Source organism: Eschrichtius robustus, chromosome 16, assembly GCF_028021215.1.
Source record: "Eschrichtius robustus isolate mEscRob2 chromosome 16, mEscRob2.pri, whole genome shotgun sequence".
NCBI lineage: Eukaryota > Metazoa > Chordata > Mammalia > Artiodactyla > Eschrichtiidae > Eschrichtius > Eschrichtius robustus.
Window position 1 is genome coordinate 510836 of NC_090839.1, and position 25525 is coordinate 536360.

Sequence of the window (25525 nt, forward strand, 5' to 3'; positions counted from 1 at the left end):
GTTCACGTAGGAAAGCGGCTGTCGCCGTGCCCTCGTGTGGGGACATGGTGCTCTGGCTGCTGCCCTGTCCCTCCTGTCTCCCTGAGTCTGTGTCGTGGAACACTTAGCCCGAGGTCAGACTGAGTGGCGGCAAATGACAGGTAGGTGTCCATCGTCTGGGCCATTTTTCCTCCTCTCCGGCCCCCTCAGGGCCCCACTGCCCACAGAGCAGCCCAAGTCCCACACGGCCTGACCGTGCTCGGCCCCTCTAGGGTCAGCTCCTGTCGACGAGGGGGGAGGACTTGACGAGGGCACGGGACCCTGGCGCCCTCAGGCCAAGGCTCACCCCTCACCCACCTGGAAGGCCAGGGCCAGGATGCTCCTCGCCGCAGGCACGTCCCCGGCCAGCCACTTGGACTTGGCGCCCATGAGCCACAGCACCTCTGCTTTGGGGCAGTGGGCCACGGCCCGCTGCAGCAGGGCCTCCAGCGACTCCCTGCAAGACAGGGGCTGGTCACCACCAGAGCATGCAGGCCGCTCTCAGCCAAGCCGCGGGCACTGAAAAGACAGTTAGCGCTTCAAAGTTCGACGCTGTCAATGATTTACCAGACTTTTACAATGGGGAGAGTGTGGGGAAATCTTTTCTCTCCATAAAGGCTCGAAAGTCAACTACTGAAGAGGGTGCTACAAAGCAATGCATTGTTCAAACAGCAGAGTCTGATGGAACTTCTCAAGAGAGCCTTTTACAGCCGTGTGTCCTGGAGGCGTGATAACTTCGCGGTCTGGGGGCCGGGGGCCTTTTCATCTCTAACCACAGATCCGCCGATAAAGATTACGACCCGAGTCTACTCTCCGGCATCCAGAGAAACTGTCTTATTGGAAGAAAGTTATTTTAGGTCACCATCAAGCAAGAAGCCTGGGTTTCAGGTGTGAAGCCCCCAACCCCTGTGCAGCCCACCACCCCTGTAATACCCCCGGCACAGACGACCTCCCCGGGCCTCGGCAGCAAGACCGAGTGAGCGCACAGAATCGTCTGCATGGCGTGAAGCTCGACACCGGAACCAAGACCCCCAGGTCTGAAGCACTCGGCCCCCCCACCCCGCCAAGGACGCCAGAGCCAGGGGAGGGGAACTGCCCCTGAACCCAGGGACCAAGACCCTCGGGAGCGGCCCTGCTCTAGACAGGACTGTCCGGGTGAACTTGTACAGGGTGAACCGGCAGGGTCATTTCAAAATGTCCCCAAAGGAGTTAACTGCAAAACACACAGCAGCCAGTGGGAACGGCAACTCCAGCAGCAAAGACTCCCTGAAAAGCCCAAGACTGATCGATGAGACAAAAGAAAAGCAACAGGGGCTCCGTGCTCCCAGCTGCAGCCCAGGTGGGACCAGCAAGGCCCGAGCAGAGAGGACGCAGCAGAGGACCCGGGCAGAGGCTGCCCACCTAACTGCAGACGTTGCAACATCTAATTTAATCAGCAGTTACAGCCCATAAGGCAGACCCGAAAGGTTTTTTCAATTAAGGAGCACAATTAAAGAAAACTGTCAAGGACCTCCTCGGAGCACAAAAACCAGCCCAAACCCAAATGCAGCACAGCTGAAATGAAAAACAGGCCTGCCGGGGCCCAGATGCTGCACCGCCCACGCTGCCGAAGCCAGAGCCCCACAGACGCGGGACTTTGGGCTCCAGCCCTGCCCCAGGGACCCCTCAAACCACCAGTGCCCCTGGCTCAGCTGCAGGCACTTGGGCAGATGGGCCCCTCGGTGCCTTGGCACTATACAACAGCAGCAACGCTAGCGCAGAAGGTGCCAGAAAGACAGCCTGGCTGAAAAGCCCAAGAGCTTCCGCCCCTCGCTGCAGAGGCTGGACCTCGAACAAGGCCCTAGCCCACCCGCGGGGACAGGAGGCCTAAAGCTGGCGCAGGAAGGCGGGCCTGCCACGTACCTGGTGCCGTGGTTCTTCTCAAAGTACGCGGCCCGCAGCCACACACTCTTCTTGCTGGGGAAGACCTGCAGGGCGTAGGCGTAGATGGCTCGGGCACACTCCAGGGCGCTGTGGGCCACACACTAGGGCAGAAAGAGGGCCATGAACAGGGCAGCCCGGCACCGACCCAGGACAGGGACCTGCTCTGCGACTCCTGACCCGAGCCCTGCAGGCCAGTTACAAAGACTCTGGGGCTTCCGTGGCCCCACGGGACCAAGTGACAGTCGCTCAGGGCCTGGGGGATGGGCAGGCCAGCCCATCTCTGGGGGTGAGCCCTGGAAAAGCCCCACGCTCGTGGGCACCAAGGGCTTCCGCTCTTCCTGCAGGTCACAAAGCGCCGAGGACAGCTGCCTGCTCCAGCCCAAGCGAAGAGACGACAGAGAAACGGAAGAAAGTCCGAAAGGGCTCCAGAGTTACTGCTCCCACAGTCTGTCATCTGTCTGCAGGGTGACGCCCACCGAGGCCCCTGTGTTGTCAAGGGCGATGAGGAAAGTAAGGAGAAGCACAGAGTTCAAGTCCACACTCAGAATCAAAAGGGCTCAACAACCAGAGGGAGCTGGGCTCTTCCACACGTTGCGGGGGGTCTCCTCCCAGGGCGGAGACCGTGGGAGCCTGTGAGGTCATTCTTCACACTTTTCTGTCTTAAATGTCATGTAACAAAAAGCCTTGAAACCACGATGCTGGCACTGGAGACTTCAGTGCTCACGAGGCACCCGGGTCACACGTGTGACACCGCGTGAGTTCCATGCAGACAGCGGCCACGGCCTGCATCCAGGGACCGGAGGAGCAGGAGAGCGCCCACATGAACAAGGGAGAAAGAAAAGCTCTGCACTGCAGGAGTCCAACTGATCAACTCTCGTCAAACGCAGAAGCCACGATATTTAGAAAACCAGCACCTGACAGATACCACAGTAATAACTGACAGAAGCCAGAAGCATCATTAATGGACCCGCAAACTAGCAGGTCAGAGTTTGGTGAGCAACGGCATGTTCACACAGTCTCAGTGTCTCCCCGCAAAACACTTACTAGTTACAAAGGGCCACAGCAGCCTTCCAGGGCAGGGGCCTGGCAGGCACCGCCTGAGCTGCTCAGGGGATGTGCCCCCACCGACCCAGCAGGACAGAGTCCTGCGAAGATCAGAGCCCGGCCGTGAGGACACAGCGTGGAGACCAAGCCAAGGGGCCTGTACCCTCAAAAAAGTCACACTCATGAAACACGACAAACCAAAGCCCTCCCCCGAACTCTCGGGGCCACGGAGACCTGTGGACATGACCCTGGGCAGCTCCCGGGCAGCTCCTCAACCAGAACACAGTTGGGTTTTTCCTTTTGCCAAAAGGCACTTAGTGAGCCAATCGGTGAAATCTGAATAAGGCCTCAGATTACATCATAGTCCTACATCAACAGTGATCTCCTGAGCTTGATAGCTATGCTGTGGTTGCATAAGAGAAGGTCCCCTTCTAAAGAAACACACACTGAAATGTTTAGAGGGAAAGGGCCACCACATGTGCAATGTACTCTCAAACAGTTCAGGGAAAATAAGGGACATGTGTGTGCACGTGTGGAGAACACAAAAGCGAATGTGGTGAAATGGGTAAATCTGGGGGAATCTAGGTGTAGGGTGTAAAAGAATTCTTCTTACATTTTTGCAACTTTTCTGTAAGTCTAAAGTTATTTTTAAATCAAAGGCTACTGGGCTTCCCTAGTGGCGCAGTGGTTAAGAATCCGCCTGCCGACGCAGGGGACACGGGTTTGAGCCCTGGTTCAGGAAGATCCCACATGCTGCAGAGCAACTAAGCCCGTGCGCCACAGCTACTGAGCCTGCGCTCTAGACCCCGCGAACCACAACTACTGAACCCACGTGCCACAACTACTGAGCCCGTGCTCCGCAACAAGAGAAGCCACCGCAGTGAGAAGCCCGCGCACCGCCACGAAGAGTAGCCCCCGCTCACCGCAACCAGAGAAAAGCTTGTGCGCAGCAATGAAGACCCAACACAGCGGGGGGGAAGAGGCTATTAAAAAGAGAGGGCCACATTTAAGGTACTAAAAGCCTCAAATGTTTTTATTGATTTTGAACACATCATCTCTTCTCTGGAACACCACTCCAAGGAAATCATTTCAGAGGGGGCAAGAGCTTCATGTGCAACTGTTTTCTGAAGCTCAGGTTATAGCAAAGACCAGAGGTAGGGACGGCCCAGAGGTCAGTGGTGAACAGCTGAGGACGCTTGGGAGATGGATTCCAGGTCCAGGTTAGTAAGCGCTCAAATTCTAGCTCTGCAGCAGACTAATAGAAAACTGTACTCCTTACAGTTGCAACTTATGTTTAAAAAATCAGGGACTTCCCTGGTGGTGCAGTGATTAAGAATCTGCCTGCCAATGCAGGGGACACATGTTCGAGCCCTGGTGCGGGAAGATCCCATAGACCGTAGAGCAACTAAGCCCGTGCACCACAACTACTGAGCCTGCACTCTAGAGCCCGCGAGCCACAACTACTGAGCCTGCGCTCCACAAGAGAAGCCACCGCAATGAGAAGCCCGCACACCCCAACAACGAGCAGCTCCCACTCGCTGCAACTAGAGAAAGCCTGCGTGCAGCAACGAAGACCCAATGCAGCCAAAAATGAATTAAATAAATTAATTAATTAAATAAAATAAAAATCAGCAGATCAGAAAGATTTCCAAACCAGAGCGGGTTCCCCACAAACACAGACTCCAGGCCCACGCGGCCACACTCACGCTGTCAGCGTCTTCCATCCACGTGTGCTTCCGGTCTTCCTCCTCAATGCCAATCCCGATCACGGCACGCATGACGGCCTGGCAGGTGGCCACACTCCCAGCCTTGTCACACTCCTCGGCGTCCTGAAAGAGGGACACAGAACTGAACTCACCACCCAGAGCTGCAGGAGCCTGACAGGCGGACGCAAGGCCTGGACGGAGCGGGCTGCAGGGGGTGAGCGCCAAGAGTTCTGACGCCCTCGTGGCCCTGCCACCGCCCGCTGACAGTGATCATCCTTCCCTGCCACCCAGCAGGTAAGTATTCCACAAATCCCTAACCTACCCACTGAACAAACATTACATACGCACCTACTGTGTACAAAGTACTAGAGTAGGCAACTCAGTGGCCATAAGGGGTTGCTATGCTAAGAAAGTTCCAAAGCACTTGGGGGTAAAAGATGAGGTCACTCACACTCGTACTGTCGGCCTGGGATCCAGATTCGAAATGGACAGAAGGAAGAGCCACTCTAACCCAAAGAGGCAGACCTGACGGGGGGAAGGAGCCCAGCACGTGGAAGGTGAGACGGAAACCTGGGGAGGGACCAGCCACCAGGGCGTTCCGGCAGGCAGGGGGCGCGGGCTGACCAGCAGAAAAGCACTGGACCTCAGGACAAGCAGAGAGAAGACAGTCGTGGTTCCAGAGACGAGACACCGAGCGCCACTGAAGCCTCCCGCACGGCCGGTGGGAAGGACCAGCAATGCAGAGAGGAACGCGCGTTTACACACGTCAGACCAACGACATCGAAGTGTGCAGGCAAAGGTGGGGACAGAGGTACGTGCGTGCGGCCGAGGATGGACACAGGGACGACCTCTACCGCGGGCAGCTTCAAGCTCCCTATCAAAACAAAACTCACACAGGCTGACCCAGCAATGCCTTTTAAGGAACGTACTCCCAGTCGTTCAAAACGACGGATGCGCCAGGACGCTTCTGCAGCACTGTTTGCAACAGCTAAAGGAGTAGGAAGCACCCTGCTGATGCCATCATCCAGAGACTCCAGGCCGGCTGGACACGCCGAGCCAGGCTTCCCTGGTTGTGAGAGGAGCCCAGCACGGCAGCCCTCGCCTGAGCCCCTCGGGCACGGTAATAAGCATCAGAAAGGCATCCCAGGCAGAGGAGAGCCGAGGGCAAAGGCTCAGGAGAGGGCACAGGCTGACCCACAGCCAAGGGGCAGAGCTCGGCGCCCCGGAAGAGCACGGAGGGCAGAGCACGCAGCACCAGGCACGAGAGAGGAGAGCCACACAGGGAGACAGCCCCGGGTATCCGCTCTGCAGAGGGTCCCCCGTGGTCTCCACTGAGCACAACCCAGCACAGGCGGGCTGGAAAAAACCATCCAAAAGGACTAGTGGGAATGGTCCTCGGAGTACACCTGGGTCCAGGAACAGCGCCTGTTCCCACCGGCCAGAGCGGAGGCCCCCAGGAGATGCATGGCACTGAGCACAACACCCAGAGGTCACCTGCACAGGAGAGCGAGTCCCAAACTGCTCCACACTGACTATGGTCGGTCCCACCCAGCAAGGGTCGAGGCAAGACCCACGGGGTCAGAACGTTTCCAATAACAGAACCGCGCTCCAACACCGAAGCCCAGAACGCTCACAGTGGCACAAAAGCATCTGGCACCCAACAAGGGAAAACGCACAGCGTCCGCAGCAAAGCAAAGGTTATCAGGCATGCAAAGAAACCGGGAAAGACAATTCATAATGAAGAAGAAAATATTCAACGTCTACCAAAATCAACCCCAAACCGACCCAGACGTTAGAATGAGCAGACAAGGACCCTAAAACAATTATTATAATCATGATCCCCGCGTTCAGAATGTTATATGGCAACGTGAAAGATGTGATAGAAGGTTTTTAGAAAGATCAAAATTCCTAGAAGTGAAAACTGCCAAGATCTAAGATGAAAAATGTCCTCGATGACACAGACAGCAGATTAGACATTACAGAAGATTAGCGAAACTCGAAGACAAAGCGATATAAGTTATCCAAGACGAAACTGAGAGAAAGAAGAGTATTTCTGTAACCGACCAGAGCATCAGAGGGCGTATGAGCTCACACCACACCCACAGGAAAGACTAGACGTCCCCCAGGTCCATGACCAGAGGTGGGGGCCCTCACCACTGCTCTTCCAGCCGGGCAAGCAGATGGGAAATAAAAGGTACCGTGCTGGAAAAGAGGAAGTAAAACTGTATTTACAGACGGTAGAATCCTATACATAAAAAATCCTAAAGAATCTGCTGAAACTATTACAATTTGATAAATGATTTCAGCAAGGTCACAGGACGTAAGATCAATACTTAAAAATCAATTGTATTACTACACACTAACAACGAACGACCTGAAAATGAAAGTAAGAAAAAATTCTATTTATGACAGCATCAAAAATAATAAAGTACTTTAGATTACATACAATAAGTGTAATACTAGTACACTAAAACATTACTGAAAAAAATTTCTTAAAAACTAAATAAATGGAAAGACACCCCACGTTCACTGACTGGAAGAGTTACTACTGTTAGGATGGCAACAGTCCGCCCAGATGATCTGTAGTATAGATTCAACGCAACCTCTATCAAACTCCCAGCTGGCTATTTTGTAGGATCTGACAAGTTGACCCTAAAATTCATATGAAAACACAAAGAACCAAGCATAGCCGAAACAATCTGTAAAGAACAAAGTAGGAGGACTCACAAAGCCTCCTCATTTCAAAGCCACAGTAAGCAGAACAGCGTGGTGCTGGCATAAACCCAGACATACAGCCTAACGGAGCAGGACTGAGATTCCAGAAGTAGACTTGTACATTTATGACCAGCTGGTTCTCCACAACAGTGCCAGGACTACTCAACAGGGGAAGATCTAGTGGCGCCGGGACAACGGGACACGCACTTGTAAAAGCATGAAGTTCAACTCTTTTAAGGCAAATGGATCACAGGCCTAAATGTAAGCACTAAAAAAATAAAAATCTTAAAAAACACAGGAGTAATCTTCATAACCTCAGGTTAGGGAAGGTTTTCTTGATATGACACCTAAAGCACGAGTAACAAAAGAAAAAAATAAACTGGACTATATCAAAAACATTTGTGCTATAAGCAATACAATCATCTGACAAATGACTTGTATCCAAAATATATACAAAAAATTCTTACAACTCAATAATAAAAATAGATAATAAACAATAAAAAGATAAATAACCCACTATATTAAAACCCACTGAATTACCCACTTTAAATGGGTAAATTTTATGGACGGTTAATTATAGCTTAACAAACTGTTAAAAAATGAAACAGAAGGAATAATTTAAAAAATGAACAGCTCACCATGAGCTGGAAGACAGCTTCAAGTAGCCTAATGAGCAGGTAATTGTGCCTGAAAGAGGATGAGTTGAAGAAACAGGGGACACAAATCTTCCAAATCCGATAAAATCTATAAATCCACAGATCCAAGATACTGAACGAACTCTACACACAAGAAACCTGAAAAACCACACCAAGTCAGATTACAATCAAACTGCTCAAAACCCACGATACAGAAAAACACCTTAAAAGCAGATAGAAATCTTTTAATTTAGAAATTTAAAAAATTTTTAATTTAATTTTAAAAAACAGTGCGTACAGAGGAGCAAAGATGACAGCAGGTGTCTCGCTGGAAACAACCCAGGCAAGAACAGTGTCTTTAAAACACTGAAAGAAAAAACTGTCAACCTGGAATTCTACACCCAGAGGAAATACCTTTCAAAAGCAGGGATGAAATAAAGACTGTTTCCAGACATTTAAAGACTGGAAGAACTGACCATCAGGCCTGCACTGAAAGAAATGTTCAGAAAAATCCGTCAGGCAGAAGGAAGATGACACCAGCTGGAAACCGGGATCCACACAAAGGAAAGAGAATGTCAAAAGTGGTTGAACAGCACTAAATAAATAAAGGAGCTGAATCCAGATGATTAGCTTTCAGAGATACATATGAGGCCTTGCACCTGAGGTTTTAAAACAAACACTGCCCAAACACAGGAAGGGAAGAGAACAGAGGCCCTGATCCATCGCCACCTCCTCGGGAGGAGGGAGACGCTGGAGCAGCTCCGGCGCAGCAGCTGGAGCCACTGGGAGAGGGCAAGCAGCACTGCGGCAGCAGGGGCGCCAGACGGGAGGCGGCAGAGGTCTGGGGCCGCCTTCCGAGGCTGAGGGCAGTGGGTGAAGCAAAGGGGCAGGAGGAGGCAGGAGAGGGCAGCTGTGGCCTGGCGGCGGGTTAGAGCGCTTTCACAGACCTCGCTGGCCACGATCTACAGAAGTTAAAGACGGGGACCTGAGTGACAGAAGCTCTAAGGCTCACTCTCTTTTAAATCGTGTCCTCTCTACTGGAAAAGCGGGGCTGGTCGCGAGCATCGGGACACTGAAGCTTTTCCCCCCCAAGGTGCACTCAGGCTTGCACCTCCACAAAAAGCCACGAGGCGGTCACATAAGGAGAGGCCACCCCTGTGCCTGCTCTGCCTGCCAGCGTGAGGACGGGCCTCTCAGGTGCCACCCCGGAGTCCCCGCCCTCCAAGGGAGTCTGACGAGCAGGAGGGCGCCCGTGTTTAAAGCGGACACCACGGCACCTGCCAAGCTCACCTGGATCCACTGCTCGCGGTTGATCTCCACGCCGTTGGCCCGCAGGGAGGTGATGGCCCGGTCGATGATCTTCTCCACCATCTGCGTGTTCCCATTGGCCTCCTCCAGCTTGGCGGCCGTGATCCAGATGTGCCGGTCCGTAGGGATGTTCTCCCGGGCCTTATTTAAGACCTTGCGGGCGTTTTCGTAGGTCTCTAGCCTGGCCAGGGCGAGCCAGAGCTGCACGGAGAGACCCGCCAGGTCAGGCATGCCCTCCACAGGCCACGGCCCTTGCACAAAATCCTCTGTACAAGTTTTCAAGGACCACTTAAACAGGGCCCAGGAACGGGTGCGGCGGCATTTTCTGCCTCATCTGAAAGCTGTTTGGCTATGCTTCCGACTTACTTAGTGATGTGGGCAACATGAAGAGCTGACGGGTTCTCAGCCCCGCGTTCCAAACACTGGTTAAAGGTACACAGTGTTAGGACAGAAGGTGAGCAGGGTGTGACTGTCGCCTGCGCAAACTGAAAGGACACGGGTGTCCAGCTGCCTGGAGTTCTCACACCCCAGGCCTTGATTCTGCAACAGTTTATCACCAAAAATGTGGGTGGGCTCTATTTATTTTCATGTAAATAAATTAAGATTAATTTTGCTTGGAGAATTTCACAACACCCCTTAGGATAATTAAAGACAGACTGGACATCATAAAATCATGACTAAAAGTCACTTCACACAACGCTGTGAACCAGAAAATTTAAAACTAAAGAAAGCAGCTCCAAGTAGCTCTGAGACAGAGCCAACCTCCCGCTGGGCCGGCAGAAGGACACGCCAGTCTTTTGTGTCACCCTTCAGGTCCCACTGACAAACTCCGAGCTGAACCCGGAGGACCGGTCCCCGAAGAGGAGTGCTCAGCGCGGAGCGCCCCACGGGGTCGGGCCGAGCTGAGGGTCTGCTCTGCGTTTCCTTCAGGAGCATATGGTCACTGTGCTGCCTGGCAGCTGGACAAAGGGCAGCAGCCCAGGAGTCCCTCAGTGAGCTCAAGGCCCCGCCGACACCTCCTGCAGACACTGGCCTCGGGCTCAGGCCTCCGCAGGGCAGGCGACTCACCTCCACGCTAGTGGGGCAGCATTCCACAGCTCGGCTGAGCATGATTCTAGCATCTTCGGGCTCTTCCAGCTCCACGGCCGCCTTCCACAAGCGAACTGAGTTTGGAACGTGCTCAAGGGCTGGGAAAGGTCAAACAAGAAACCAGATCACAGAAAAACGGAAGTGAAAGCAAGACACTGTGTCACAGAGGACGCTGCTGCCAGCAAGTCCAGATGGTCTCCGTCCGGGGTGACAGGCCGGGACTTCACACGGGTCCCTCGGGTCTGGACAGACACCAACGAGACCAGTGCAGACGTCCCGGATCGGCAAGCAAGGGTGGCAGAGAAGGCTGTGCGTCACCTCACACCCATTCACACTTGAAAATCAACACGAGAAAACGAGGCAGCGCACACCAGACACCCGCTGCCCAGGAAGGGCCAGCCGAGCAGGCTGCGTGCGAGTGAGTGTGCGGAAGTCACGGGGACAGAAAGTGCCAATGACTCTGCGATCCGCATCTGCCCAGGACGGCAGAGCAAGGGCTCCTCCCTGGGCCCCAAGGAGCACGAGAGCAAAGGCACCAGGTGCTGCACCACACTGGCAGCCTCGGGGCCTCAGTTCACACGAGTGACAGCAGGAAAGGGGGACCAACTCCCAGGAGAAGCTATGACATCCTGCAGTCCGGAAACTCCCAAACCTCTGTTTAAGCAGCAGAGCCCTTCCTTCAGATGCAATATACTGAAAAGGCCAAAACACTGGGCAGCTAAACGCAGAGCCCTGCAGCAGGGGGACTAGGGAGGCTGAGGCAAGGCCTCCAGTCAGCCCCTGGCAGGAGTGACGGCGACTAAGAGCTGATGAAGGCAGGAAACCAGAACAGCCCAAAGGAGATCTCCTTTCCAGAAACCACACGGGCCAAGCTTGCGCGAAACAGCCCTAAGATTCAATGGTGCAGAACCTGCGGACCCACCAAGTCCCTCGCGTTCCTCCCTTCAGCAGAAGCAGCCCCTCCCACTTCTGGGAGACGGGCCTCCCTCCTTTATAGGCCCTGTAAAAACGGGGCACCCTTAGCCCCTTTGTAGGCCTTTGAAAAAGGGGTGCCCCTTCTCTCCTATGGCCAAACCAGATGGCAGTGGCTCCAGGTCACCGCACACCACGCCAGTCCCTCCCTGGCTGGTGAGCAGGAAGCAGCACGTGCCCGAGACGCTGAAGACCAGTGGGCCAGAGGTGGGGAGACACACCCCACGAACCCCAGGGGCCCACCCCCAGTGAGTTTCAAAGGTTGCCATGGTCCAGGGCTCATGGGGACCTCCCCTCTAGGACAAAAAACAAGCTGCCACTCCGGAACCACCTGCCATGCACGACGATGCCCAAGCCTGAGGCCCAGGGCTCTGCAAGGACCACAGCGCCACCAGCCTGCAGAAGAGGTGCAGCCAAGGGCTTGGCCCCTGGGCTTCCCTGGCCTGACCACACCTGTTACTCGGCCCAGCGCCAGCAGGGCGCCAGCTGGGGGACCCTCGCAGGAGGCCACATGCGGTGACAGCGGTGCTTCTCGCTCGAGCAGGACCCCCCGGGGCCAGGAGGGAGCGCCGACAGGCACGTGGCCATCCCTGGGGGAGCCTGGTCCCTGTCCCCACGGGTTTGAACTCAGCTGTCCAGAGGTCTCATCCCGAGGGACGATGTGGCCGTGGTTCTCCTGCACTGGAGGCAGAGGCTGAGCCAGCTCTCTGGCCTCCACGTGTTGCCAGACCAGCCCCGGCTGGCGAGGTGAGCCCTGACCCCCACGGTGAGACCGGTCTGCCACCGTGTGCGGGAGGGGAGACCTCAACCACAGCCCAGAGCGTCCTGAGGCCTGGCTGAGCAGCCCCACTTCCCGGAGTGACAGTCACCAGGAAGCACAGCAGCCCAAGAAAGCCAATACCACCGAGAAAACAGCCCCTCAGCAGTGATGTCAGAAAAGGAGGTCTGCGGGGGCCCGCCCCGCCCGCCCCCTCCCCCTGGTCACACTCCACGCCAGTGGCCACGGGGTCATTAACTTCATCCCGCGATGGGCATGAGGCCCAGGACAGTCCCCACTTTTCGGGAGAGACTGGGAACTCCTCTGTTGGCATTTCATCAATAGCCCCCAGGACCGGAGCTGAAGCCAACCACTGCTGGCGAGTCCAGATCTCACCAAGGTGCTCCCCAGAGACCATCCACCACGCCAGGTCAAGGCTATCATCTCCAAGTGCTGTGGCCAGCCGGGGTGGAAAGGCCGGCCCGGTCAGGAACGGAGCAGTCTGAACTAGACAGCCTGCGATCAGAGGCCAATGCACTCTCTGGCCCTTGGCCCCGAGGTGGGACACACGGTGCCATCCTGGACTCACTTTACGGACCAGAGCACACTGTCTGGAGACAGAGCCACTCCACTGCTCCAGGCCCGCACGATCAGCAGAGGAACGTGGTGCCTGACACCTTCATCGCGAGCGAAGCCCACAGGAAGCAGCCGCAGCCTGGCCCCCGGAGCGCAGCGCTCACAGGCCCACAGGGGCCCTTACAGACGACAGCACGCAGATTGAGGCCAAGCACCCACCCCACGTCACTCAGCCTCCTAAGGCCCCAGGTCTCAGCGTAGCATGTGAAGCTCAAGTTCTCCCAACAAAGGACCACGATGTCAGCTGCACCAGCTGGGACCCAGAGCTCAAGCAGAAACTGAGAGCTGGCACGAGTCCTCCCCAGTCACTGATGGAAGTAACTGTCACTGGTTTCCAAATATCAGATCCTTCCGGCAGTACCTGTCAGGTTCACCAAGAGCTAAAGGAGGCATCGCCAGCTGTGCCCCAGGCACCGAGAGAAAGAGCACTGTTTTTGGAAACACTCTAAGGACGGGGAAGGCCAGGAACGGGACCAGGGAGCAGGGCGGAGGCCAGCGAGGGGCTCCACGCTCTCCCCACCTTCGCACAGCCAGAAGGAAAGCAGAGCCGGGGAGCCCGCTCCCCTTGAGGCCCAGGATGGCCTGGAAACCAATCACTCGACACTCCCCTGGAGGCCCCCTTCCAGGCCCAGTCCCCTCTCCAAATCTGAAGCCAACTGGAAATGAACCCAGGTAATCTGGGGGGTGAACAGGGAGTGGCCACAAAGCCATTCTGACCATTCATCACACTGTGGCAGGGGAAATTCAGTAGCGCTTTCCTAAATAAATCGTGCTAATTACCCAGAGTTCAATGTGTTTGTCATTAGAGAACTATTTTCCTGGCTGAAAGGAGATGAGCTGATTTCTATAAACCAAGACAGGGGCTAACTTTCCGCCCCGGCCTCATTTTAAGTGTGGCAGGGCTGCCATCAAGAAACCAGACCCAAGAGAGGAAAACACACTGGAACACACATTCACACACGGTCAGGGTCACACACAAGGTGGCCACCACCTGGCCCCTATCAAGCACAGAGACTAGGGCACCACAGGCCGCAGCCAACAACCCCTGCATATCTGACATCACACGCCCCTGACGGTTCACGCACACACACACCTTAGAAACAAGAGCTGGAAACTGCCCACTGCAAGCTGCCCTCGATTCCCCAAAACACACCTATTTTACCCACGCTACAAATTCAAGGGGAACAAGCGGTCTGCACAGGCTTACTCCAGGTCAGCCCTCCGACCAGCTGGTGCTGAATCTGGAACAAAAGTCAAAAGCAGCATCTCCTCTACAGCTCCAGCGAAGGGAGCAACGCTGTTCTTTTCTCACTTCTGCAACAATGAAAAGCAAAGTACCCGCAAAAGCTCCATCTGGGCAGTGAGTCCTAGGTGGACTCAGTTTCCCTGGCGTGCAAACCGTTCAGCGTGCCACGAGCCAACGGCGTACACGCCAACACGCTGCCCTGCAGGAGTTTCCCAAGACGGGAAGGAGTTAATTCACGTGCCACTCTGGTGCGACCGCCGAGGCAGTTAAGACTCAGACCCGGGTGGCACCTTGTACCTGCTGCAGGCGGAGGCGGGAAGGCTAGCGCCGCAAGGCCAGCTGCTAGTGGCTCCCTCGCCCTGCACACAGCACCTGCCCGCGGCACTCCACAGCGCCACAGAGCACCTGCCCTCACCAAGGCCACACAGCAGGAAAAGGCAGGCGTGAGCTCTAAGCCCGAGCACCTCAGCCAGAAGCTTCCCCGACAGAGGCTCCAAGGGCAGAAGCAACCCAGGCCGGACGAAGGCCTGGAGAGCGTCCCCCACTCTCTAAGCCCTCCCAGCAGAGCCCGAGCGAAGCAGCGGCGAGGCTGATCCCCGGGCCGGCAGCAGGGCAGGGGGGCTGCCCCCCACCTTCAGGTACACAGCCAGGCGGCACCGCTCCTGCCGGGTCCCTACGGGAGGCTCACCTTTTCGAAGAACCCGCTTCTTGGCGCGGATGTCTGTCTCCAGCTCTGCTGCTCTGATGTAAATCCTAACGGACTGTGGGAGGTGACGGACAGCTTGGGCCACCACGGCCTTGGCTGTGTCCCCAGGCTGCAACCTGGCTGCTTCCAGCCACACATCTTCGCTCTGGGGGGCAAAGGGACAGGACAGGCAGCGTACGCGCAGGCTGGAGGGGCGGCAGGCGCCCCCGAAGGGCGCACACGAGCCTCGGAGACGGGGGGGGGGGCCAGGGTCCTCCCACCCAAGGGGCCCGAGGTTTACGGTGAGCTGGGCACCCAGCACGCCTGCGCCAGAGACCCCCTGAAAGCCCCACACGTGGGAGCGTAGCTACCGCACGTCTGTGCCTGTGTGCGAAAGACACGCCACCACACTGTGAGGAGAGCACAGCCTGCCCTCAGGGTAGGAAGTCAACCCACGACGAGGGGGAGACACACAGGCAGGCAGCCTTGCGTCTGCCTGGGAGGTTCGGATTGATGTTAACGTCCTGGGGGAAGAATTCACAGGGCGCCTCTGGCTGTCAGGGTGCCCCAGCCTTCACAGCGAGCGTACAGTCCCTCAGAGGGTCTCAGGACTTTCTGGAGCTGATCTACTCCCACCCGCTAAGAGTCAGGCCCACCTCCAGGTTTCTGACATCGGGGAGGGGGAAGGGCTGGCCAGTCTTGCTCTCTCCAGTTAAGGTTACCTCCCCGTTGAAGCAGCGGCAGTCGGGCTTTCACTCCGAGTAAAACTAGGCAGGAAAAACCCCTTCCCGCTTTCCTCCCCTCCTCGCCTGCCCCACCGCCTGCAGCTTCAACACCAAAAGGCAGGCAATTCCCTCCAAGTCCAGCTCAGGCCCACGGCGTCCTGCGCGGCCCCGACGCCGAAGCCCCTCAGGGGCCTGGTGCGGCTTGGGGAGGGCGCCCACCTTGGGGCACATCTCTGTCCCCTTCATGATGAGGTTCCGGGCCACCTGCAGCTTCCCGGTGACTTCCTCCAGGCGGGCCGACGCGATCCAGGCTGGCGGGTGGTGAGGGTTTGTCTCCCGAACAGACTTGAGGAGCAGTCTCGCCTTCTTGATGTCGCTGTACAGGCGAGAAAGCACAGGGTCGGGCCGCCACCTGCCGAGGGCGCGCCCGGCCCGGAGGAGGGCGCCACTGCAGGCACGACGTCCGAACTGTCACAGCGGATGCCCCTGCTGACAGAACCAAGTCAGAACTCAGTCGGCACGCTTCCAAGTCTGCGGCACCTCCACACACACAGGCGTCGAGCCCAAGGTCAAGGTCAGAAACATGGGACGCAATCGGCAAGCTGCTCGCTAGCTCGGCACACACACAGATTTGGAATGTTATCTGTAACAAATTTAATGTCCACGATGAGCGGGTCCGGATATGCTTTAAACGAGAAATCAAACGGTTCCACTCTACCTTTCGTAGAATATCCACATCCTGTTTTGGCTGCATATTTTTCAAATAAAATCCCACACGTTCCCGGCAACCTGAGCCCACCCAGCTGCCGGCCCTGCAGGGTACTCACTTGATGTCCCCTCCGTGAGTCGGGATCATGGAATTCAAATCTGTCAGATAGCCTTTGGGGTCAACCACAGTCTGCCCACTCACCGAGTCAGATACCTGCAAGACAGGCCAAGCCCAGCTAGTCGGACAGAGCCAGGAATGCCTGGAACGAGGTCCTCGGAGGGTCCCTGAAGCCCCTTCCCATAATCCCGACTACCAGTGGACATGGGAACTTTTAAGTAAGAAAACAACCTTAACTCAAACAATAGTTTGTAACGACAATAAGCAAATTTCACCCATACAGAACAAAGATTTTATTAAAAAAAAAAGAAAACATAAAAGTCCCAGGGGGAAAAGCCTAACTGAACATAAGGTCCATCTAAGAATGAGTGAAACCCAGAAACCACAAAGATTGATGATTTCAACTAAGGTTCTTTACATTTTCACGGAGCAGTTCATTGTAGCATTCTCTCAAGTTGTGTCTTAAAGTTACCATGACAACAACAAAAACAAAACCACCTGAGTAAAAAATGGGCAAAAATGCAGCAGGACAAGAAAGGGATGAGAGGAAAAGCGATGGGAAGGAAGAAATAAAACTCCCTTTGTTTGCAGGTAACTTGATTGATTATCTATGTGGAAAATTTGAAAAAAATCAACAAAAAACTCCCAGAACTAATAAGTAATTAATAGCAGGGCTGCAGGATACAAGGTTAATATCAATCACTATCCTACATACCAGCAATAAATATGTCGAAACTGAAATTAAAAACACAACATTTACAAGAGCACCCAAAATTGTGAAACACAATGGACCCTTGAACAACACGGGTTTGAACTGCGTGGGTCCACTTATACTTGGATTTTTCCCCTCAACACATACCACACCGCTACACGATCTGCAGCTGGCTGAACCGATGGCCATGAACGGCCCTCGACTGCCTACAGGGTCAGTGCCCCTAACACCCCACACTGTTCAAGGGTCAACCATACCTAGACATTAATCTAACAAATACGTACAAGATCTGTAAGAGGAAAACTACAAAGCCTTAACAAATGAAATCAAAGAAAAACTAAATCAATGGAGAGAGATTCCATGTTCATGCACAGGAAAACTCAGGATTGTCAAGATGTCAGTTCTTCCCAACTTGATCTGTAGATTCAACACATTCCCAATCAAAATCCCCGTAAGTTAGTTTGTAGATATTGACAAGCAGATTCTAAAGTTCACATGGAGAGGAGGCAAAGGACCCAGAACAGCCAACACAACATTGAAGCAGAAGAAGAAAGTCGGAGAACACGACCCAACTTAAAGACTTACTATAAAGGTATAGTAATGAAAACAGTGTGGTACTGGCAAAAAAAAAAACTCCTAGACAATAACACAGGAAAAAATCTACATGACCTGAGGTTTGGCAATGACTTTTTAGATACTACATCAAAGGCACAATCCATGAAGGTAAGAATTGATAAGCTGGACTTCATTAAAATTAAAAATTTCTGTCTGTGAAAGACACTGTCAGGAGAAGGAAAAGACAAGCTATAGCCAGGAGGAAACATTTGGAAAAGACATATCAGATAAAGAACTGTTATCCAAAATACACAGAGAACTCTTAAAACTCAAGAAAACAAACAACCTGGGGAATTCCCTGGCGGTCTCACTGCCAAGGGCCGGGTTCAATCCCTGGTCGGGGAACTAAGATCCCGCAAGCCGCGCATCTCGGCCCCTCCACCCAAAAAAAAAAAAAAAAAGGGGCAAATGGCTTGAATAGACATCTCTCCAAGGAAGAGATACAAACTACCAATAAGCACATGAAAAGATGTTCAACGTCACCAATCAGGGAAATGCCAATGAAAAACCACCATGAGCTACTACTTCACACCCATGAGGATGGCTACTATCAAAATGCCAAAAATAACCAATATTGTCAAGGATGCAGAGAAACTGGAACCCTTGTGCAGTGCTGCGCTGCTGGAAATCTAAAACGGTGCAGCTGCTGCGGAAAACAGTATGGTGGTTCTCCAAAAAAGTAAACCTAGAATTACCACGTGATCCAGAAATTCCACTTCTGAGTTGATATCCAAAAGAACTGAAAACAGGGACCTGAACAGATATTTGTACACCAAGGCTCACAGCAGCATTAGTCACAATTGCCAAAAGGTGGAAGCAACCCAAGTGTCACGACAGATAACAAGATAAACAAAATGCAGTTTATACATACATACAATGGAGCACCATTCAGCTTCAAACAGGAAGAAAATCCTGACACCTGCTACAACATGCGTGAGCCTTGAGGACATAAACGAAAGCATGCGAAATAAACCAGCCACAAAAGGACCAATACCGTATGAATCTATTCATATGAGGTCCCTAGAGCAGTCAACTCACAGAGACAGAAAGTAGGATGGTGGGGCCAGAGGCTGAGGTCGGGGATGAGGAGTAGGTGTTCAATGGGGACAGAGCCTCAGTTTGGGAAGATGAGAAAGTGCTGGAGATGATGGTGGTGACGGGGCACAATATGGATGTACTCAACGCCCCCGAGCTATACACTTAAAAACGGCTAAAACTTTAAATTTTATCTTATACGTATCTTAGCACAAAACATTACAATTTTTTCTCTACATTTTACACACAAGTGTGAAAGATAAACAACAAACTAGATCCACGCAACATAAATGAAGCTCAACTTCACCACTCACAAGGATGCAAATTAAGTGGAGGCTTGTTGGAGGGAATGGGCCTCCCAGATTGGCAAAGACAAAGATAAATGCCCCCTGACCAGAGCTGCCAACCGGGTGGGGGTGGGGGGCGATCGATCGCACAGCCAGCTCCCCCATGTTGCCGAGTGTGAAATGTCGTGCCTTTGAGAGACAATTTGGCACCTAAGTGAAAATACGCCAATCCAACAATTCCACTTTAAAGATACTGTAAAAATATTTACTTAAATCTGCAAAGATAGAAGCACGAGGAGTTCATCAAAACATGGTTTGTGGGACTTCCCTGGTGGCGCAGTGGATAAGAATCCACCTGCCAATGCAGGGAACACGGGCTCAATGCCTGATCTGGGAAGATTCCCACATGCCACGGAGCAACTAAGCCCGTGCACCACAACTACTGAGCCCGCGTGCCCTAGAGCCCGCGAGCCACAACTACTGAGCCCGCGTGCCACAACTACTGAAGCCTGAGCGCCTAGAGCCCGTGCTCCACAACGAGAGAAGCCACCACAATGAGAAGCCCGCGCACCGCAACGAAGAGTGGCCCCCGCTCACTGCAACTAGAGAAGAGCCTGCGCGCAGCATCGAAGACCCAACACAGCCAAAAATAAATAAATAAATTTATTAAAAAATAAAAAAAAAACATGGTTTGTAACCACGAACAAGCAGAAACCACCCAAAAGGTCCATCAATCAAAGACTAAATCATGATATTCACAATGAACTACTCTCCTATTTATAAAGTAAATACATATCTAGTAACATGAAAACGTGCAATTTTTTGGATCTGTAAGCTACTATTTTTTTTTTTACTGTAAAATATCTGCTCACCATAAAAAACTCAAGTAGAGGCTTCCCTGGTGGCGCAGTGGTTGAGAATCTGCCTGCCAATGCAGGGGACACGGGTTCGAGCCCTGGTCTGGGAAGATCCCACATGCCGCGGAGCAACTAGGCCCGTGAGCCACAATTACTGAGCCTGGGCGTCACGGAGCCTGTGCTCCGCAACAAGAGAGGCCGTGATAGTGAGAGGCCCGCGCACCGCGATGAAGAGTGGCCGCCGCTTGCCACAACTAGAGAAAGCCCTCGCACAGAAACGAAGACCCAACACAGCCATAAATAAATAAAAATAAAATAAATTAAAAAAAAAAACAAAAAACCTCAAGTATAGCAAAAGCTCAATTAAAATTTAAGTTTTCCACTGCAGCAACAGGAATGGTTGAGTACTTCACTCTGCTGTTTTTCTAAGTATGTGTGAAATTTTTCCATAAAGATGTTTAACACAAAGCATTCCGCAGTGGTGTGGGTGTGCCGCCCTGGTCACGTCCTGGCCTGTGCAGATCCACACTCTCTTCAACACACACGACTACTCTGGGTCTGGTTTTCATGTGCATGATGACTCCTTCCCGATTTGCTGGTTCTCTTGACTTTACAGTGCTTTCTATTGTGCAAAAGTTTTTAATTTGTATGTAGTCAATTTGAAAATATTTTCCTTCACGGTTTCTGACGTGCATGTCATATGAGAAAGGGTCTTCACTCTGCCTGGGTTTTCTAGAGCACGGAACCAAGTGCACGCCCCGTAAGGACACAAGGATTCACTAGGGTGCAGGAGGAACACACGTACGTTTAACTTTTATGTAAAGAGGGAAGGGCATTAAGCGACATCAACAGTAAGCACGTGGCTTGTCACGAGTGCCTGTCTGGGCTGCTCCTCAGGCAGCCCTCTGTCACCTGCCACAGACCCCAAGCCCCAAGGGAGCAGGAGAACCGCATCAGGTGGCCCTTTGCTGCCGGCACCGAATGCAGCACACCTGTGCCCGCCCTCCGGGTCGACACACGCGCCAGCCTGAGTGCAGAATCCCGTCACACTGTGTAATGGGACAGGGAACTGGACATGTCACAGGTCTGTTTAACATGTGACGAAGCACTTCAAATGGTGAACTTTTCACAAATATAAATTAGTTTTATAAGCAAAACCAAAAATTCTTTAATATAATCTGTAGGAAAATGACGCATGACACAACCTCTCACCTGGCTCAGCCTCATGTCCATCAAAGTGTTCCTGGCTTGGCCGATCTTCCTCATGTCCAGCTCACCTGTGCCGGGTGTCATCAATCCAGGTGTCATCCCACCTGGGTATGGAGTGTTCAGTCCGCCTGGATAGGGTGTGTTCAGACCTCCAAATTGCTGGGGGAAGCAAGGACAAAACGCTGGCTTGCATCTGCATGCATTTCATTCTCACCTCTGGAAACTCTTTCCACTGGAGCCCGACACCTGGACCAGCGGACAGACTCAGCCGCAGCACAGCCGCAGCACAGCAGGAGCACGTACTCCGGCTCCTCCAGCGCCGCCCCCACCCTCCCGCACTGATCTGTCCGACCAGACACAAGGAGCCCCGTGTGCCTTCTCTGTGGGTGCTCACAGTCTGCCGGGGATCTACTGACGTGTGGTTCTCTCCAGTCTGTAGATGCTTGGCAAAGAAACTGTCGGGAACAGGGGTCAGCTTCTCATAGCGGGGGTTCCGCTGGCGCTTGTTTCTGGCGTCGCCGACCTCAGGGATGCTCAGCCACTCTTCTTCTGTGACTTCTGCCAACTTCCTCTGGAAACACCCGGCCCCCAAACATTAATTCTCTGGCAGAATTGCACATGCACAAGAAAAATTATGTTCTCCCTGACCCCTATCGCCCAAATCATGATGCCTTAAGGACTCTGATGCAGACATGGTTTATCTACTTCGCTTAGAAAAATCAACCTGTTGGATCTGCTCTACTTCACTCAGATGTAAATTGTTCTGTCAAAGCCCAGGGAACACAGTTCAGAAAACGTGATGTCTAAATGGACATAGTTACAAAGTTACAAAGAAAATCAGCCCCTCTGTCCCCCCTTTTCTGGGGAGGAGAGCTTTTCTGCACACACATGTAGGATTCAGCACACCCAAGCAGGGCCCTTCTTCTCCCCCGGGAATGAAAGAAAGAGCAGAGCGAGCACAGCTGTGATCCAGAGCGTCTGTCCTCCGCTGGGAAGCCCACGAGGGACAGCCGGCCACCCATCTGCTCACTTTGAGATCTGAGAACTGCTGCTGGATTTTGGGGCGCTCCATACGGTATTTCTCAATTTCTTCTTTCTCCCTTTGCTCCCTAGAAGTAACATGTGTGCACATATTAGAAATCCTGGATGTCCATTCTGAAACAAAGTCACTTTATTATCCTTCCTACTTAAATCACCAAAAAGAGTAATTCCAGGGCTTCCCTGGTGGCGCAGTGGTTGAGAATCTGCCTGCCAAAGCAGGGGACACGGGTTCGAGCCCTGGTCTGGGAAGATCCCACATGCCGGAGCGACTAGGCCCGTGAGCCACAACTACTGAGCCTGCGCGTCTGGAGCCTGTGCTCCGCAACAAGAGAGGCTGCGACAGTGAAAGGCCCGCGCACCGCGATGAAGAGTGGCCCCCGCTCGCCGTAACTAGAGAAAGCCCTCGCATAGAAACGAAGACCTAACACAGCAATAAATAAATAAATAAATAAATAAATAAGTCAGGAGCTCTTTAAAAAAAAAGTAATTCCACACACTAAGCAGTTAAATCAAATCTATTTTAAGGCAACAATGGATACATTCACAAATAACTCAACTCGCTACCAGATGAAAACATGCAGAACTCACTAAAATAAAAAGCAAGTTGTCTTACTCCATTAAATACTTGCATTTGAACACAAGTATATTTACTGCTTTAAAATTCTATAAAATCCCAAAGGTAGGGCCATCCTCTGAATAACTCAGCTCAGAAGAAAAGCTGAACCGTTGTCCTAGTTGCCCATCCAAATGGGTTCCTGGTGACTTAGGACCAGGTCATACGTGAACACAAAGAGCCGTGGGCAATGGTGACAAAGTGTCGACCAAGTTAGGCAAACCGGAGTAGACATGAGCCCAGCAGCTAGGGCTTCCCAACGCTGAGATTTATATTTCCCTCCATAAGGTTAGACAGGAACTTGAATGCGTTGTGAATAATGACGTGCTTGGAAAAGACAAACACCTCTCGCCCGGCTGGAGACAGCCTGGCATCACAGCTCCTGATGGGAAGCAACTCGCACAGATACCGTCAGGTTTTCTGGCCAAAGATGTTCCACCTGATCTGAATCAAGCCTCAGGCTCCAACTTCCAATCCACAGGAAACGCTGAGAGCGTAACAAGTAAAAGGGTGCCATGAGGAGGTGGGCAGTCATTCCGTAAAGGGGGGGGTGGTGGCTAGGAGACACGCCCGAGGAGCGGTGCTGATTGCGGCATGGCTCGTCAAAGGCAGTCCTACGACGTTCTGGGGACAAGCAGGGAACAGTGGATGTGGGCCGGCTGCCGGGTAACAAGGATGGACTGCTCAGCGCCAGGGCGAACGGACCCCAGCGGGACCCAGCAAAGCCCACCTGCAGAAGCAGAAGCAGCGAACGTGCAAACCGAACAGCGCAGACTCCGTGCGGGCACACGCCTGTCTGCTGCGCGGTTCTTTCTGCTTTTTTGTATTGTGAAAAGTTTTCAAAAGCCAACCACTTCCCTAAAACCACTTAATACAACAACTTTCTGTATGTATCCACATCACTCAGATTTTTTTAATGAATGAATTCCAGAAGATTGGAATCAAGTCTTCTTTAATATGCAAAACCACCTAATTACGATACGTATAAATTCATGCACATTGATTAAATAACGTGCTTTTATTTTCTTATTTTTTTAATTTTTTTTATAATTGCCTTACAATGGTGTGTTAGCTTCTGCTTTATAACAAAGTGAATCAGTTATACATATACAAAATGTTCCCATATCTCTTCCCTCTTGCATCTCCCTCCCTCCCAACCTCCCCATCCCACCCCTCTAGGTGGTCACAAAGCACCGAGCTGATCTCCCTGTGCTATGCGGCTGCTTCCCACTAGCTATCTATTTTACATTTGGTAGTGTACATATGTCCATGACACTCTCTTACCCTGTCACATCTCACCCCACCCCCTCCCCATATCCTCAAGTCTAGTAGGTCTGTGTCTTTATTCCCGTCTTGCCACTAGGTTCTTCATGGCCTTTTTTTTTTTTTTCCTTAGATTCCGTATATATGTGTTAGCATGCTGTTATTTGTTTTTCTCTTTCTGACTTACTTCACTCTGTATGACAGATTCTAACTCCATCCACCTCATTACAAATACCTCCATTTCATTTCTTTTTATGGCTGAGTAATATTCCATTGTAAAATAACGTGCTTTTAAAAAACTCCCCTGAAGAACGGTACTTCACTCTTCTAATATGATTTTGAAAAAGCTAAAAATTCTACAAGTTATGAAAAGAAAACTGTATGTATAATGAGCAATAGAAAGAAAAAAGTATACCCTGAGAAAACCATAATTCAAAAAGAGTTATGTAACAAAATGTTCACTGCAGCTCTATTTACAATAGCCAGGACATGGAAGCAACCTAAGTGTCCATCATCGGATGAACAGATAAAGAAGATGTGGCACATATATACAATGGAATATTACTCAGCCATAAAAAGAAACGAAATGGAGTTATCTGTAGTGAGGTGGATGGAGTTAGAGTCTGTCATACAGAGTGAAGTAAGTCAGAAAAAGAAAAACAAATACAGCATGCTAACACATATATATGGAATCTAAGAGAAAAAAAAAAAAGGTCATGAAGAACCTAGTGGTAAGACCGGAATAAAGACACAGACCTACTAGAGAATGGACTTGAGGATATGGGGAGGGGGAAGGGTAAGCTGTGACAAAGTGAGAGAGTGGCATGGACATATATACACTACCAAACGTAAAATAGATAGCTAGTGGGAAGCAGCCATATAGCACAGGGAGATCAGCTCAGGGAGATCAGCTCAGGGCTGTGTGATCACCTAGAGGGGTGGGATAGGGAGGGTGGGAGGGAGGGAGATGCGAGAGCGAAGAGATATGGGGACATATGTATATGTATAACTGATTCACTTTGTTATAAAGCAAAAACTAACACACCGTTGTAAAGCAATTATACTCCAATAAAGATGTTAAAAAAAAAAAAAAAAAGAAAGAAAAACGTAAACCAAAATGTTAACTGTCACCTTCCAGGCTTGTGAATAAACATTATGCTCTTACTTACACTTAATCTTATTGTCCTAATATTCTAGAGTGAGAATGCATTCTTTTTGTAGTAAAAAATATAAAAATGTTATGAAGCAATAAAACTTATCATAGTTTGCAAGATCCTATGTTGACTTTGCATATATTTCCCCAGAAAACGACAAGGAATCAGAAAGTTGCCAATGAGGTAACATCAGTAGAACAGACGTGCTGGGCCAAGTTCAGTCCAACACACCCACCTGAGAGCCCCAGAGGGAAAACAGGAGGGCTCTGAGAGGGAGTGGTCTTCCCCCAACGGACCCCCAGGAACAGAGGGTGCCCCTCCCTCAGCCTGCCTGGGCCTCGCACCCTCCAGCTCACTGGAGTCCGTCCCCACCAGCCCAGCTCAACAATGACGTGTGCAATAAGATTCTCAAGACACAGCCGCATGCCCACGAGGACCGCGATGGTCATTTGCC

The 25525-nt window shown here is 52.1% G+C and overlaps 1 protein-coding gene across 1 annotated transcript in view; it reads right to left on the reverse strand.

Moving 5' to 3' along the window:
* Positions 1-25525, reverse strand: part of PRPF6 (pre-mRNA processing factor 6) — a 36381-nt gene that overhangs the window by 7109 nt on the left and 3747 nt on the right. The window contains exons 4-14 of the mRNA XM_068565657.1: positions 22031-22109; positions 21395-21571; positions 21004-21159; positions 16287-16381; positions 15679-15835; positions 14738-14900; positions 10418-10536; positions 9332-9550; positions 4692-4814; positions 1921-2042; positions 337-475 (exon numbers count right to left, since the gene is read on the reverse strand). Coding sequence (XP_068421758.1) covers positions 337-475; positions 1921-2042; positions 4692-4814; positions 9332-9550; positions 10418-10536; positions 14738-14900; positions 15679-15835; positions 16287-16381; positions 21004-21159; positions 21395-21571; positions 22031-22109 — 1549 coding nt within the window. The remainder of the gene's footprint in view (positions 1-336; positions 476-1920; positions 2043-4691; positions 4815-9331; positions 9551-10417; positions 10537-14737; positions 14901-15678; positions 15836-16286; positions 16382-21003; positions 21160-21394; positions 21572-22030; positions 22110-25525) is intronic.